Source organism: Pecten maximus, chromosome 10 (assembly GCF_902652985.1).
Source record: "Pecten maximus chromosome 10, xPecMax1.1, whole genome shotgun sequence".
NCBI lineage: Eukaryota > Metazoa > Mollusca > Bivalvia > Pectinida > Pectinidae > Pecten > Pecten maximus.
Window position 1 is genome coordinate 13,012,542 of NC_047024.1, and position 17,223 is coordinate 13,029,764.

A 17,223-nucleotide genomic window follows, 5' to 3' on the forward strand; every position below is an offset into this window, starting at 1 on the left:
AAATACCTATTCAAACAAAGGCTATATCTCAGGTAGGTGATCGAATCCTGTCATTTAGCCACAGAGCTTTTAATTCCTGTGTACACGTGTCCAGACGACATGGCTTCTAAATATGTAGACTTCCGTAGCACAATGAACAAACATATCAATTGTATAACTACAGGTAAGTGCCAAAATTTAACACACATGATGGTAAACACCAAAATTTAACACACATGATGGTAAATGCCAAAATTTGACGCATCAATATTTAACCACCCTATTTTGAGAAAAAAACGCCAACTTTCGGCAACGCCAAAATATCCCAAAGTGCGGTAATGTATATCCCTGGGGCTAACATATCAGGTCGTAAATACTACAAATATTCACATTTACTGAATAACAGAATTTAAATTATATCACAGTTTTAAAAACATAATAAATTGGTCAATATTTCTGTACCATATTTAAATGTATAACTCCGACTGGACTTACACAGGAACCTGTATACAACATACAGCATATCCAACATGTAACTATGCTGTCACGATGTCCATGAAATACAGTGAAACCATGTCTGTGAAATACAATGGGGAATCTGAGGATTTCTATGTCTACGAGTGTGTCACAATGTCTGAAATACAATGGGGTATCCAAGGGTTTCTGTAAAATACCATGGGGTATCCAAGGGTTTCTGTAAAATACAATGGGGTATCCGAGGGTTTCTATGTCCATGACTGTCACAATATTAATATTATAATGGGGTATCTGAGTGTTTTGTCTACAGCTGTTCGGTTTTGTTTACTCTCCAAACTTTTTATAAGGTACAGTATACCTTGCCCGGGGTTGCAGTCCAGATCAGAGTCTAGACCAATGGTCATCGATGTAACACAGTCCAGATCAGAGTCTAGACCAATGGTCACCGATGTAACACAGTCCAGATCAGAGTCTAGACCAATGGTCACCGATGTAACAATATCAGTCCTCTTTCTGTTTCCACTAGAAAGTGTAATTCACCGCGAGGACATCATTTCTTCACGGACAGGTAAATTATTATGGCTACCACTGCTGCTACCACTACCAGGATCACCACCAAAATACACATTTTCTTCCGGGACTTTTTCTGTAAATAAGACAAATAGAATATTGTATAGCTAAGAAAATTAGACTTTCTAAAGGATTAGAGTAGTACAGTCAAACTTCATTAACTTGAACTCGGATAACTTGAAGACTCTATCTCGAAGTATTACTCTGGTCCCAGCCCCACCCCCAACACATACACACTTATAGCCAGTCAAGTTTTACTTCATGACAGCAGTAGGATACCAATTTTACTGAGGAGGTGGTTTATAACATTCCATTAATATACCTAACAGTACTAGGCACCTATATAATGTTATTAATAGTTAAACTAATGGAATTATAAGATATTGTACTAGTACAATAGACTTAAATGACTAGCTTCTTAACTGTCACAATCTTATACCTGGTATTCTGTGGCCTTGTCTAAATGTAAGTTGATATCATACCTGGTATTTTGTGGCCTTGTTTAAATTTAAGTTGATATCATACCTGGTATTTTGTGGCCTTGTCTAAATGTAAGTTGATATCATACCTGGTATTTTGTGGCCTTGTCTAAATATAAGTTGATAACATACCTGGTATTCGGCGGCCTTGTCTAAATGTAAGCTGATATCATACCTGGTATTCTGTGGAATTACCTAAATGTAAGTTGATATCATACCTGGTATTCTGCGGCCTTGTCTAAATGTAATTTGATATCATACCTGGTATTCTGCGGCCTTGCCTAAATGGCCTGTCCCCTGTTCAACATTGCCGTATGCCCGTTCTACATTAGCTTCGATGGAATCTGTAAAAAATAAACATGCAAAATACACATTTTGTTTTCTTAGATTTTAAATGTTGAAAATTTAGAAAAATTTATTTCTATCTACACTTAGTAAAGTTCTTTCAGTAATGAATTAAGATTCAACTGCAAGCATTTTGATAAAATATTCAAATGTATGTATCAAAAATGAAATGAAATGATGTCATGAGAGGGATCTGTCAATACCACACTTTGACAAGTGGGAAGTCTACAATGGTTCATTCTTTTGTAAATAAAATTTAATCAAATATTTTGAAGGTCAAAAAGTGTGGACTCATGTGACCTTTGATCAGATGGTTCATATACTTAATGATATGCTGTCCTTAAATTTTCCTGCTTAAAATCCTTCATTTCTAGTTATTTCAAATTTGACTTTAGAGTTTAGAACTCAAATTTGTAGCAAGTATAATGAACCCTCTTTTTGTGAAATGAAATTTCATTTTCAGCCAATCAAAGAACACTATTTTGAAAATTTGGGAGTTCCACTATCATTTGCATAAAGCATGTATTTAAGGCTCACAAAAGTGTTCAGCACTTCCTCTACTCTAGGGAGGATCATATATGAGACTTGCTGCAGTATTTTCAGAAAAAAGTCTGAAGAAGATTTTTGATATTTCCTAGGTCTGGAGATAATAAACAACAGGTCATTACTCCATATGTTATTCACTTACCTACTGCTTCTCCTTGTTCATGGATCATAACATTTAAATCTTTGAAAATCTCATTTACATCTAATACATCAGCCTGAAAAAAAAAAGAATCAATCAAATCATTTAGTTGATTTAACATTGACTTGGACACTCACCAGGAAAACTCAACAACTTATCTGTTGCCCTTCTCTTCCCTTTTTTACTTTAATGCAAATTATATTCAAGTACATAGTTTATAGGACCTTTCATTTCATGAGATCTTATTAAACCTGTTTCAGATTTTTTTTTATATTTTCTTGGCCTTGGCAGCAAAAAAAAACAACACATTATACCTTCAAATTAAGTTTCATAACATTTCTTATGGATTGAAAAAAAATTAAGATACTATTCATCAAATACCCCACAAAACTTACATTTAGACAGGTTTTGATCAAAGCTAAAATGTGGAGCAGAAATCAAACGGAGGAAGCCATTTTCAATTATTGATGTAACACCATTGTCCATACTATGATGTCACAATAGATTTCTGACAGGTACAGCTGATGAAAAATGCTTCAGGATATATGATACTTAAAACGACATATGAAAAATTACATGGACACATTCACTGGATGATTATGTGATAAATAGTGGGGAAATACTGAGGAGAAAGGTTTTTATCATTGCAAGGTAAATATCTGATCATGATGTAAATTTTTGCTGGCATGCAATAAATGAAAACATTAGACTATATCAATACATCAGTCGGGGAAATATAGGTGTGAAGTGTGTCTACAGTACAAATTATTTCTAATCTTTAATTCTTCAATTGTTTTTTTTTTCAAACAACATGACTAATATCAGTAGATAATAATATCTTCTATTTGCTTAGACAAAACAGTCGAATATTAAATTGTCACTTGTCATTAAAATCTACAGGAAATTTTACCGTTAGTATATTCCTACACATCCCTCCAGTTTATAACGAGGAAGTTAACATCAGTGATCACTAATATACATAGATATCCTTATAATGTGATTCATCATTTTTATATTTACTATGACACCAATTTTACTACAATGTACATTTGTACAGTAAAACTCACTTGTGTCAAACACGTTTTAATCGAATACATCGGATGAGTCGAATGTTTCGTTCAGAAATCAGCACTCTATAGCCAATAGTTACACACAAATAGTTACTGTATTTCCTAACCTCTAATTGTCTTATTCTTTCTTCTCTCTCACTGATCAATGCCAAGTCATCCTCAATGACTTGTCCCTGTTCTTGTAGTTCCTCCCTTCTCCTCTCCTGCTCAACAAAGGCGGTCTTATCATCACCATCCTGTCAACATCGTACAAAACCTTCTTATCTTATCATTTGTTTTGCTTGTTGCTGTTAATTGTTAACTAGGTATACATGTAAATAGATACATTTAAGGATTTCTGTGAGAAGCAGTGTATTAAAATTAGTGTCTTAGACCACACTCAATCTTCTGTTATTAAAGTTTGTTTTTGTTTTAATATATACCAATCACTACTGATCATTCATGTATTTCAATATATACCAATTACTGCTGATCATTCAAACTATACAAAATCAATAAAAAAAGTATCAAATTATTCATAAAAGAATTTTTTGAGGAATTCTTTGTTATAAAAAAAATCTTTTATTTGGTAAATTGGTATTGACAAGGCATTCTTTAAAAATTTTAATCATTTTAATTCAAAAGTGTCCTTTAATTTGGGTGACAAATTAAGTAGACCAACTTACATCCCATCCTCCTGATAACAGGTCCTGTGATTTGGGTGTGGATAACTTCACAGAAGTTTTCACTTTCTCCGCGGCATTCTAAAACATAACAATCCAGTGTAAGAACGCACACAAAAAGACGATTTAATTAAGATAATCCAGGCTAGATATTACTTTTAGAATTAATGGCAATTTCCAGTTAAATATACGTGTAATGGGAGGAATCCAGAAATAAAAAAATTCTAAACATAGTGGGACCTGGAGAAAATGCAGCCTATTTTATAGTACTATTTGAATTAAATCACTTCTATGGGTGGTTCTTGTTAGACAAACCTGGAGTCCTCCCGTTCGGTTGGGTAGATATGTTTAATACTGGAATAGCCTTTAAACACTTACCAGACATATACAGCAATACAAAATGTAATTCCTTCTTGTATGATCCAAAATTTTATGGCGACAATGTCTGTACAGTGTACACATTTCCCTTTTATACAGATTAGCTCTGCGTACCGTCTGTAGAGTGGTGAAAATTTACTGGAGACAATGTCTGTACACATTTTCTCTCCGTCCTATACACTGTTCTTACCTTTTGTAGTGTTGTAAACCGTCGCACAGCTTCTTCAAAATCTGACTGCAATCTGTCTATCTTGAATTTTTGTTGCTGAAATCAAACAACAAAATATCAGCAATACATAAAGAGTGAACCGAATACTCATAAAATAGTGTAAATCTACTTAAATATCCTTAAGTGTGTTTAAAATGACAAAACAAAGGATCAGGCACAAGTAACAAAACATTCAACAGAATTATTTCTAGGATTATGAGATTGCTATGCCATAAGATAACTTGGGAGAGGAGGAATCTTTTTACTACTTGTAAGTGTGGCATTGTGTAAAATCCATCCTGTGGTTTACTTAAATGAAAACAAGATCCCACTACTAGTTATATAGTTATTCTTGATATCAAACTGTCACAGAACTCATTGACAGAAGTGTGACACTTACCCTCTCTAGATGTCTCATTGACAGAAGTGTGACACCTACCCTCTCTAGATGTCTCATTGACAGAAGTGTGACACTTACCCTCTCTAGATGTCTCATTGACAGAAGTGTGACACTTACCATCTCTAGATATCTCATTGACAGAAGTGTGACACTTACCCTCTCTAGATGTCTCACTGACAGAAGTGTGACACTTACCCTCTCTAGATGTCTCACTGACAGAAGTGTGACACTTACCCTCTCTAGATGTCTCATTAACAGAAGTGTGACACTTACCCTCTCTAGATGTCTCATTGACAGAAGTGTGACACTTACCCTCTCTAGATGTCTCATTAACAGAAGTGTGACACTTACCCTCTCTAGATGTCTTATTGACAGAAGTGTGACACTCGCCCTCTCTAGATGTCTCATTAACAGAAGTGTAACACTTACCTTCTCTAGATGTCTCATCGACAGAAGTGTGACACTTACCCTCTCTAGATGTCTCATTGACAGAAGTGTGACACTCGCCCTCTCTAGACGTCTCATAGACAGAAGTGTGACACTTACCCTCTCTAGATGTCTCATTGACAGAAGTGTGACACTTACCCTCTCTAGATGTCTCATTGACAGAAGTGTGACACTCGCCCTCTCTAGGCGTCTCATTGACAGAAGTGTGACACTTACCCTCTCTAGATGTCTCATTGACAGAAGTGTGACACTTACCCTCTCTAGATGTCTTATTGACAGAAGTGTGACACTTACCCTCTCTAGATGTCTCATTGACAGAAGTGTGACACTCGCCCTCTCTAGATGTCTCATTGACAGAAGTGTGACACTCGCCCTCTCTAGACGTCTCATTGACGGAAGTGTGACACCTGCCCTCTCTAGATGTCTCATTGACAGAAGTGTGACACCTACCCTCTCTAGATCTCTCATTGACAGAAGTGTGACACTTACCCTCTCTAGATGTCTCATTGACAGAAGTGTGACACTTACCTTCTCTAGATGTCTCATTGACAGAAGTGTAACACCTACCCTCTATAGATGTCTCATTGACAGAAGTGTGACACCTACCCTCTATAGATGTCTCATTGACAGAAGTGTGACACTTACCCTCTCTAGATGTCTCATAGACAGAAGTGTGACACTTACCCTCTCTAGATGTCTCATTGACAGAAGTGTGACACTTACCCTCTATAGATGTCTCACTGACAGAAGTGTGACACTTACCCTCTATAGATGTCTCATTGACAGAAGTGTGACACTTACCCTCTCTAGATGTCTCATTGACAGAAGTGTGACACTTACCCTCTCTAGACGTCTCATTGACAGAAGTGTGACACTCGCCCTCTCTAGATGTCTCATTGACAGAAGTTTGACACTTACCCTCTCTAGATGTCTCATTGACAGAAGTTTGACACTTACCCTCTCTAGACGTCTCATTGACAGAAGTTTGACACTTACCCTCTCTAGATGTCTCATTGACAGAAGTTTGACACTTACCCTCTCTAGATGTCTCATTGATGCCAGTGTCTTCATTAGTTTGGTTGTCTCCTGTACAATCCTCTTTGTTTTCTGAGATGTATCATGGCTGAAACAAACCACAGTGTTTAGAGGATGCGACCTTATTTCAGTATTCTAGGCCTAAACATACAGTTCATTATTGCAAAAACATAAATGACATCATCATCATCATCATGAATGTTGGCATAAGAAGCAACATCAACGTTACAATGAGGCTATCAGATTTATGATTTGTGATCAACTTATCACACGGAACATCATCGCTGTTACAGAGCATATTGTGTATACTGGTCCCACAAAATCACATTTCATCTTTCAAACGCTGTTGTTTCTAAAGGGACATATATTTCTTTAATTTCAAGGAGAGAATAAAGGCATCAAAAATAGATACCTTGAAAAAGAAACTTTTTAGGGAGAATTATGCACTGTTTCATATTTTTTCTTAAAAACTTACAAAAAAATCAAACTTTCTCCAGCATTATGAAAAGTAGAGATAGTCATGTCTGGGTTAATATAGAAAAGACGGTTCTGTGCAGTAAATTAGAAACCACTAGGAAATATAGAATATACTTACATCCTGTCTCTCAGCTGAACACTGTCCCGATCTGTTCCTATGATCTTCATGGCCCTCTCTAGGGAATTGGCTAAATGAACAGACAATTTTAGCTCATATTCTGGTTGGAAATGAATAATGCATTTGAATCACAGTATTAGACAGTTGTTTCATGTTTATTTACCATGTATTGAATACTTCATTTGTGTGTGTGTGGAATATAAATGATTTAACCAAGTGAGTGAACATAGAAGTCTGTTGTGAAATCGTGCACACACATAAATATATGTATATCAAAATTGTTTAAACGCAAATTCCATGGGATCATATAGTTTGTTGCATCCTAAATAGGCAATTTTTGTTCAAGTCTATTCCTTTAAGGAAAGTTGTATCTGTTGCCAATAGTTACCTCCACTGTTGATGTTGCTAATGTTGCCGCTAACTTGGTCACAGGTATCCGAGTAGCGGGATACATCTGAAATACACCAAACAATTGAATGAAGCAGGAATGAAAGATGTTTCAAACAGCATTACAATAAAACACATGATAACTAATTAGTTAGTTAGGAAGTTAGCTACATGTTTGCTGCCTATTTGACTCCACCTGTTGCTAGGTTTCGTCTCACTGAACTATGATATGTAATGTCCATGATTTGGAAGGGAAGGGCAATATTGAAATAATCCGGGATATGTTTCCAATATTGTAAATGATTTTGGAAACTAATGTAACAAATTAGTTTTAGAACACATGTGTATTATTTGCAAAAAAAATATGTCTGCATCCTTTAAAAATATCTAAATTTTCAAATTAATCATCTACGTTACATTAGACCAGAACAGAGTTCAAGTGAAAAAATGATATAATCTTCTCTTGTGAACCTCACATGTAACATATATTTACTATAAACTATAATGTGGATATAAATAAGTGGGGATTGAAAGAGATGCTATTATAGACAATTCCTTATAAACATGTGGCCATTAAGGCAGGTTGATTTTGTAACTGTTTTGCAGTGCTATGCCAAACTGATAAACAAACAATTTGCAAGGGCCAAAGATTAATCTGAGGAATATTCTGAAGTAGAAAGAACAATTGTACAAAAACATATTTTCAGTAGTCCTTGTTGAACAGTAGATTCTAACAACTGTAGATGTTATCATACAAACCCATTTTGATGTAACTTTGTAACCAGAATTTGATCTCAACTAAAAGCCTTATCATCATACTAAGATCAGAACTCATGTCCAATGTCATGCGTTACCTCATTGGTATGCAATAACAGTACAGACATATATAGAATACATTTCTATGTGAAGATGCATTGCTGAGATAACAGTGTTAATTAAAACACATATTCCCTACAGACAAGGTTGCAGAATGTTGTCCTATAATTTACCTGTGTAGGAAAAAGATTGTACTCAGTGAACATGGGACTCAAATTCCACTGAAATGGTTGTGGCACCAGTTAAGTGCTTTTCTTCTCTAATTTCATCAAATTAAATGTGATATATCTGAGGTGTCAATCTATACCAGATATGTAAATATCTCTGTCATAAACAAGTTCTACCTGTTTTAAGCTACCTACCGTACTCAACCACCAATAAGCCCTATCCCCTTTCTATGAATTTGTTTGGAACTAGGCCTACATTTGGTAATAAGCCCTCTCCCCTTCCTGATTTTGTTATAGTCTTGAAAATCTTATATTACAATAAATATTATAGTTGATACAAATGCTGATAAAATAGACCAAATCTTCTTGCTGCTGAAGTCATCACAGTCTCTTTAAAAACCTTTCTTCATCAATTACACTGACTAGTCAAAAAGTCACATATTACATTTGGTAAAATTTCACATAATGGCACATGCTAATATTTGTATGAGGTTTTATTTATAGATTTTTATAGAAAGTATATCTAGGATGTATATACATAACTTATAACTATATTAACCCAATAAAATAAGCTTATCCTCAAGATAGCATTAGGACAGTATCTGTTACAGTATTACATGGCATTCAAATGGGATAAATATGTAATATAGGTAGCACACCACAGTAAGACAGCCTGGCCATGGGCAATTTTTTTGTTAAGCAAATAACTCCTGTATTATGATATGCATAAAAAATGAAAATTTTTACTGTACACTGCTACCATAACATATTATTATGCTAATTTGTCTGTAATCACTGGTATACTAACTTGGCCTGTCACTATAATCTGTGTGGTCGGGATCATCTCTGTACTGCCTCACAGTGGAACCATAGCTGGGAAAGTCATTGGAAGCCATTGTTGAAATCTAATATGTCAGCTGCTTGAAAAACAAATGATTTTAGTAAAGTTATACAAGCGAAAATCAGTCAAAATATTTAACAATTTAAGTGTCTTTCTGGTGGTTTTATCAAGGAATAAATTTCAGTATACTAGCAATATTTGGAATGGACCTCCAAGTCTGAAAAAACTGCTGACCCTATCATATAGTTCCTGCAGAGTGACAATATCTTCAGTCTTCACCACATGTACATGTGACCTTAATTACACTATTTGCTTCATGCAACTGTAAAAGTATAAGTTTGAATTTCCTACATAACAAATTTTAAATATAAGCATCGATCACAACTACAGATAAACAAGTAGTGGTTATTAATTATATTTACTTAAACTATACCAAGCCGATGGAAATTAAGATAAGAAATTGGGCTTCAATTCATATTCCACATAGTTCATAGAGATTAATCTGTATATATTAATACTTCAGGACAATAATTCTAAAATCTTAATTATTATCAAAAGATTTTATTTTTAGGACAAAGAGAAAAATCAAGAAGGTAAATTGACCATAAACAAGTACAAATTTTAATTCCTTAAACTTAACATGCCTCATTGTTCTTTGCAATATATAGTATGCTGAAGGGCAAATGTAACAGCACCAAAGCATTAGAAGCCATGATAGAACTAGAGTGGGAGTCTCTAGAACATCAGAGATATAAACTATGACTCACTATATATATATACATGTGCTTCAATATCATGAGGAGTTTAAGGTCATGTTCGTTCTATGTACATTTTAACTGGTGGAGAATCGAAGTCTTCTGTTTTTATCAATCATACATTGAGTTAGTTACACTCCAACGGAGTTCAACTCTAGACAATTGCAAGGAAGAAGAAGATATATAGGGATTGAACCCCTGACCTGCTAAACTGACACTTTACTGATTGAGCTGAGAGAGTAACAAGCAGTAATTTCTAACTAGGTTACATGACTTCATGTAAGTATCTACTTAACATTATAATATCAGTCATTATTGATGCATTTGCTTACAAGTGTTGTAGGAGTGGGAAAATGCACGGCCAGACCGGGATTCGAACCCGGGACCTCCGAACACTAGCCGGATGCTCTACCGATTGAGCTACCTGGTCGCCGATGATCGACCCGGTCCAGTTCCGCTACACAAGTTACATGCTCCGGTGGCTGTGGTTTGTAAATGAAGGTTTTTTTCATAAACAGCAAAGTATGGCCAGTCTTGAAAGAATTTGATAGTGTAGCAGTGGTTTCTAAATCAGGAGAGACAGAATTCCATTTGGAGGCATATTCCAGACATTTACTTTTGTCTTCGGCTTTAATACAGCTGCTTATTCGGAACATAATTTGAGGTAAATGCATACGAGTGCAAAAAACAGGAACATAAAAATGATAACATTGGACTGTCTTGTACTGTAATTGATATACAGGTTTTTTAAAAGCAAATTTATAATCAAACAGATATGTATTATATGTACAAAATATTACCTATTAAGTCTGTAATACATCAGCTGACCAATCAATCTGATCAACCATCAGATTGCAGTCGGACAGTTTGAAGTCTACACACACACCGCTCACTTGTGTTGACTGTTTTTCTCATGTGACCGGAAGTTTCGCAAGAGTGAATGCTCTTGACCTGGCGTAAGAATATTCAACATCCGATTGATTTTAGTATTTCAGAATCAATTAATATTGTATGGGATGAAACACACATATTGCTTAAAAATGAAGGTTGTTTATGAATTCAACCATTTTATCAAAGAACAGTTTATTGTGCTAAGTTACCACGATAATACGATGCACTATTTCACTTAAATTCCTACGCTAAAGTTATTTATAGCATTACGTCATAGGCATGTGACATTTGACAAGCAAAATAGAAAGTTGAGGGATTTGGGTCTAAATTGAAGGGAGAGTTGTAAAAACACGTACGTATACTGCATCTTACTGATTAACCATTTGAAGTTTAAACATTAACTTTAAGTGTAAGGAACATGCTTTAAGGCTTGATATGCATATAAATCCCGATTTAGCTCAAATCACCTGTTTGTGACGGTTCGTTTAATTTGTGATCCAGTCATGTCTCGCCCGAGTTTCCTCTGGCCCCGGCACCATGTTTGGTGTACCAGAGAAAACTCGGGCTAGTACATGTGTAGGGGAACTGGACTGGGTCGATCATCGGCGACCAGGCAGCTCAGTGGTAGAGTGTCCGTCTAGAGTTCGGAGGGTCCCGTGTTCAAACCCCGGTCTGGCTGCTACATTTTCTCCTCTCCTGATACATAATTGGTGATCTTGCCTACCCTTGTTTAAAGCATTGGGAGTATGCTTAGCAAGGTGATATCCGAACTTGTGTTCTTCGGGGACGAAGACTTGAAACAAAGAAGGGAGGAATGTAGCGGAACTGGACTGGGTCGATCATCGGCGACCAGGTAGCTCAGTGGTAGAGTGTCCGTCTAGAGTTCGGAGGGTCCCGGGTTCGAACCCCGGTCTGGCTGCTACATTTTCTCCTCTCCTGTTACATAATTGGTGAGCTTGCCTACCCTTGTTTAAAGCATTGGGAGTATGCTTAGCAAGGTGATATCCGAACTTGTGGTCTTCGGGGACGAAGACTTGAAAAAAGGAGGGAGGAATGTAGCGGAACTTGACTGGATCGATCATCTGCAACCAGGTAGCTCATGATCAGTGGTAGAGTCTCCGTCTAGAGTTCGGAGGGTCCCGGGTTCGAACCCCAGTCTGGCTGCTCCTCTCCTGTTACACATGTCATGATTATGTAGAAGAGAAAAACCACCTGAACAAACGAACAAACTTTTTCATTCATTTCAATAAGAGTCTGGTTAATATTTATGGGAACAAACAGCCTCTGAAATAGTAGGAGTAAGCATCGACATTTATAATAAAATAGTAAGGGTTAAAATCTTTTCTATAATGCAGACAGCAGTGGTGTTTCTGTCGTAAAGTAATGGATGTGTTTGTATAACATGGTATTAGCATTTTTTTTTAATCACACAAATTTATCCTGTTTCAGAACTGTAGTCATATATACTCCAAAAAATATTTTATATACATATGTATGTTAGGTCTAGAATATTATAACCAGATGAGAAACCATATTATGAAGATGGTGCTCAATGACCATATGACATCATAATGTAGCTGTTTTAGTAATTTATAAACTTATAATTGAAATGTTATTTCCAATTATAGTTGATCTGAAAAATGACAGAAAAGACTGAAAATGGGCCTCCAACTTCATATCAGACTATTCCGCAACCCGGGGAACCTGCCCCTGCTTACCCCAATGAACCTCCACCTAAGTATGAAGCAGGACCTCAGAGTGGCTACCAACAGGCTCCACAAATGGGGTATCCACCCCAGGGAGTATACCCTCAGCCTCAGGGATACACAACACAAGGTAATTGTATTAAAGCTTGTCAGATGATACCAGGCTGCCATAGCATTGGACTATCATATATGTATAGTTACCTGTGTCTTATCTGCCTATTCAACCTTACACGGTTTTTATTTCACATTTAAAAACGTTTTTGACTCTCAAGAAATAGTTGTGTTTACACAGACATGTCTATTAGACATATCAGTATGTTTTGAGCTTCAGATTTGTGATTTGATCTTTGAATTAAAGACCTAAATGTCAAGGTTCAACTGACCTTAATTAGACCAATTTTAGCCAAATTTATCCCTGTTCTATCACATAACTTATTTATGATTTGTACAAAAAATAAATAAAACATGTATTATGTTGTGACCATTCATATCATTCAATGTTTCTACAATTTGAGGAGGTTTGGTGAACTAAAGAATTGGGCTTGGAATAAGGTGACGTGGTGTGCATGTGTGTCATTTACCAAATGTATGTCAAAGTTTGACCTACATCTGGTTAGGGACAGTCATCAAATTGCAAATTGTCTTGTTTCTGCTGCTGCTGCTTTTGAATTATGGCATACAAAATGATAAATATTTTCTTTTTTCTATGATCTGATCAAACTCACATTAATTAAACTAAGTGTGTTCTGATTCCGATAGGATTAACTGAAAGTTTCTAGATAATGACCGGCATTATCTGGTTTTATTATTTCTTTTATTCATTTCTCATCTGTAGTTTGATTACCGTTCTCTGAAATTGATAAATATATCGGTTAAATGAAGGTGCAGCAATCTGATTTGCTGATCACTTCTTGATGATGTTTGGAAAAAATTGTACTACAATAATGGTATTATCTCTTAGCTCATTTAATTCTATAAGAAAGGATATCTGATAAGTTTGGCCATCTTAGCAAATCAGTCTAGTTTTTGTTTATAAATAAGGTTTCGGAGAGTTCTTGTTTATAAATAAGGTTTTTACCACTGTCACTTATCAATTTACTTTTATTGATTTTTCACTGCTTTTCAGGACAGCCTGTTTATATGACACAACCGACCTTAGTGGTACAGCCTCAAATGGGATTTGGAGCTAATCCTCGACCAATGCAATGTCCACATTGCCATGCGAATATCAGCACGACCTTGGACTATGAAGCAGGTGCTCTCACCTGGTTGTCAGCTGGCATTCTCTGTGTATTTGGGTAAATACATAAGAATAACTTATTCATAATAGAGTATAAATGTACATTTGTATATGATTTGATAATAGAAATGCTTTTGATATTAATTGGTCCAAAATTATTTTGAAGGTGTTTTAATTAATACTATTCAAACGATATCAATCTGAAAGATGTTGTTGTTAAGTATGCTACAAAATATTAATATGTGTCCTTGTATGTTATAGGTGTTGGCTTGGATGCTGTTTGATTCCATTCTGCATCAATGACCTATCTGACGTTCAACATAAGTGTCCCAACTGTAACAAGTTGGTTGGCGTTTACCGAAAGCTGTCTTAGACATGCACATTCTGAAAGATGGACCATCAGTGTCTTTGTTATCAAAGTATTTCAGCTGTGAATAGGCCAGATTCAAAAATGGCGACACATGTTAATTGTTGTTAAGTGAGTTTATAAAATCTGGACCCGGTCTATTCAACATTCCTTGTTTACTTGAGGAAATTCTTTCAGTTTAAATTTTTTCACAGGAAAGCATTATTTGATTTCAATTTTTGAACTTTCTTAAATTCAGTAATGTTTCTTACACATAATTTTTAAATTGAACAAATTCCTTGAGTTAAGGAATATTGATGAACAGGAGCCAGTTGACATGTAAAGGAAGAAGAACCTGATTATAAACAGGAAAGATTTCATTTAAACATAAATTACAATATTGACATTGGTGCAGTAAAAATTGTAGGAAGTGCAATGGTGATTATGTAAATACTAATTACTAATCAGGTGGTAGTTGCATGTGATGATTCCAATTCTTATTCTTATGTATATATTTATCAAAATATACACCTTATTACACCTTATCCAGAACCTAATTCAGATGAATTATATAAAAAGGTGTTTCTTTAATCATTGCTGATGTGTTACTTATAATAATTAGTTCATACTAGGTTTATCAATAACATTAATCATTATCTGCATAAATTTGTACTATTGAAGCTTCAAAGGAAAGCTGAATAAAACAATAGCTGGTTAAATTGTGATGGCTTTCATTTTGCCAAGAAACTACTATATTTTTGAAGCAGCAGCAAAAAAAGGGTATTTGCATCAAAATGAAGTAATAGAATTGGTTTTGTTTTTAATTTGAAGTCAGTTTAAGTTTTCTTCGTGACTTCAAGTAAAATGGTTCATCTGATTATTTCCAATTATTTCCAAAACTTTTCTTAAAAGTTATGCTGTCTTTTTATGGAAGACATGTTTACACTGATTTCCATCATATGAAGGGTTGTTCTGTTGAAGTGGCTTTTAACTAAAGTGTGCACTAAAAACTGTTTTAAACAGTACCTGATCAAAAAGGAAACATAATACAATGTATTGTCTTACCATGATTTTTTACCATTTGAAGCCATATGCCATGACATGACGGACTGTCCAGCCGTTTGACACGCGCTATATTAATGAAGTGTATCAATTATCTTACATGGCACATTATTAGTGTTTGGAATTATTGCAGAAAAGTACAGCACCATTTTGTTGTGTTGTCTGTTGTAGAAACTTGTTATGGTATTTCTTGGAAAAGGATGAGTTAATTTCATTGGTTGTTTTTATATAGATAATTATGTATCAGATATAAATATGCAAGAATAGTTTATATACTTAAGGTTATTCGAGTAAAATATATATTCTATGGGAGGAATAAAGAAATTATAAAATAACCAGTAAAATATATATTCTATGGGAGGAATAAAGAAATTATAAAATAACCAGTAAAATATATATTCTATGGGAGGAATATAGAAATTATAACATGTACATGGTGTGGTGCTGGAGAAAATGCAGTTATTGTATAGTTGTGTTTTATTTAAAATCACTGGGTGGTCCATACTTGACAAAACTGTAGTCTTTGTTGGTTAGATATTTAATTGAAATAGTCCTTGATTGTTTGTGTTGTGATTTCCAATTATTTACATTTATTCAATTTAATAGATTTGTTTTAATTGGATTTAATTTCTTTATTACAAAAATCACTTTTGTTACATCATAGATTTGTATAAAACATATTTAAATCTACAAGGTATATACCCTTCTTTACATTAAATCTATAAGGTACAGAATGTATACGCCTTTCTTTACATTAAATCCATAAGGTATATACCTTTCTTTACATTAAATCCATAAGGTATATACCTTTCTTTACATTAAATCGCATTGCAACTGTTGCATAACATTTAGTTTATACCATGCTCACATGGAATAAACTCTAAATGCGTTTTGACTGAGACTATTTTTTTATCGCTTGGTTCAATATGTTTCGATTGGCTTACACTTGAAGGCCGCTTCATGAGTTCCTGGAAATGATAGCACACAAGAAAAGTAGTTCTCAGTTGTTAACTTGTTTTTGTCATATTTTAAAGTATATATGTATATAAAGATTTCTATCGATTTATTGCTGTGAAAAGAATAAACTTGCGTATTAATTGTTTTGAAATGTAATCAATTGTAACAATTCCATACATTTCCAAAATTGTCAGTTTTGCATATTAATTGGTGGCAATTCACTTCAGGTCATATCCATATACATGTACTTCATATGATCTTGTGAAAAGAAAACATGCTGACACAAAACATGTCAATTCATCCTCAGAATAGCTTTTCTATTGTGCTAAACAGGTCACACAAACTTGTGGTTGTTGTATATGGTAGATATTTTACTCCTGTTAGATATTTTTCCAAAGTTACAAAAAACACTCACTAAAGGTTGTGTTTTTCGTGACTTTTGAAAAATATTTAACTCAAGCGAAAGAAATACTATAACCAACAACAATGAGTTGTTAAACATCTATTTACATTAGATTTATTAGGACTGCTTATTTGTTAGATTTATAGCATGTGTACTTAACACTGTAGAAAAATCTGTTATTTTGTTTCCCTATCAACTTACAAATTACACAAATTGTTATTTGTTTTATTGACACTATGGTGATTTTACTGGAGTATAATGTTTTAAATATTTTGTATTAAAGGGAAATTGTTTTCTGTTTAATTCCAGTTTTTTGTTTGTT

At 34.6% G+C, this 17,223-nt stretch overlaps 2 protein-coding genes, 2 long non-coding RNA genes and 2 other non-coding genes across 7 annotated transcripts; 3 read left to right on the forward strand and 3 right to left on the reverse strand.

Annotated features, from left to right (window-relative positions):
* Positions 1-614: 614 nt before the first annotated feature.
* On the reverse strand, positions 615-11,233 carry LOC117336474 (syntaxin-7-like). Of its 2 annotated transcripts, none has more exons than XM_033897024.1 (11): positions 11,097-11,233; positions 9,509-9,617; positions 7,719-7,784; positions 7,331-7,400; positions 6,736-6,823; positions 4,836-4,910; positions 4,271-4,348; positions 3,713-3,841; positions 2,539-2,611; positions 1,767-1,849; positions 615-1,102 (listed from the first exon to the last, which is right to left on the reverse strand). In XM_033897024.1, the coding sequence occupies exons 2-11, from the start codon at positions 9,594-9,596 to the stop codon at positions 1,007-1,009; spliced, it is 846 nt and encodes a 281-aa protein (XP_033752915.1). In that variant the 5' UTR covers positions 9,597-9,617; positions 11,097-11,233; the 3' UTR covers positions 615-1,006. The 2 variants fall into 2 exon arrangements, with proteins under 2 accessions (XP_033752915.1, XP_033752916.1); XM_033897025.1 differs by having other exon boundaries at positions 9,509-9,620.
* Trnat-agu lies at positions 10,655-10,726 on the reverse strand. Its single transcript has one exon. It is a non-coding gene; the product is annotated as a tRNA-Thr (tRNA).
* Positions 11,234-11,435: 202 nt separating the features above from the next.
* LOC117336475 (lipopolysaccharide-induced tumor necrosis factor-alpha factor homolog) lies at positions 11,436-15,071 on the forward strand. Its single transcript, XM_033897026.1, has 4 exons — positions 11,436-11,539; positions 12,816-13,023; positions 14,020-14,191; positions 14,395-15,071. Exons 2-4 carry the CDS (start codon positions 12,828-12,830, stop codon positions 14,504-14,506), a joined length of 480 nt encoding a protein of 159 aa, XP_033752917.1. The 5' UTR covers positions 11,436-11,539; positions 12,816-12,827; the 3' UTR covers positions 14,507-15,071.
* On the forward strand, positions 12,035-12,106 carry Trnas-aga. Its single transcript has one exon. It is a non-coding gene; the product is annotated as a tRNA-Ser (tRNA).
* Positions 15,072-15,762: 691 nt separating the features above from the next.
* Positions 15,763-16,442, reverse strand: LOC117336477. The gene is made up of 2 exons (XR_004534631.1): positions 16,349-16,442; positions 15,763-16,316 (listed from the first exon to the last, which is right to left on the reverse strand). It is a non-coding gene; the product is annotated as an uncharacterized LOC117336477 (long non-coding RNA).
* Positions 16,219-17,204, forward strand: LOC117336476. Its single transcript, XR_004534630.1, has 2 exons — positions 16,219-16,308; positions 16,341-17,204. It is a non-coding gene; the product is annotated as an uncharacterized LOC117336476 (long non-coding RNA).
* The last annotated feature ends 19 nt before the right edge of the window (positions 17,205-17,223 follow it).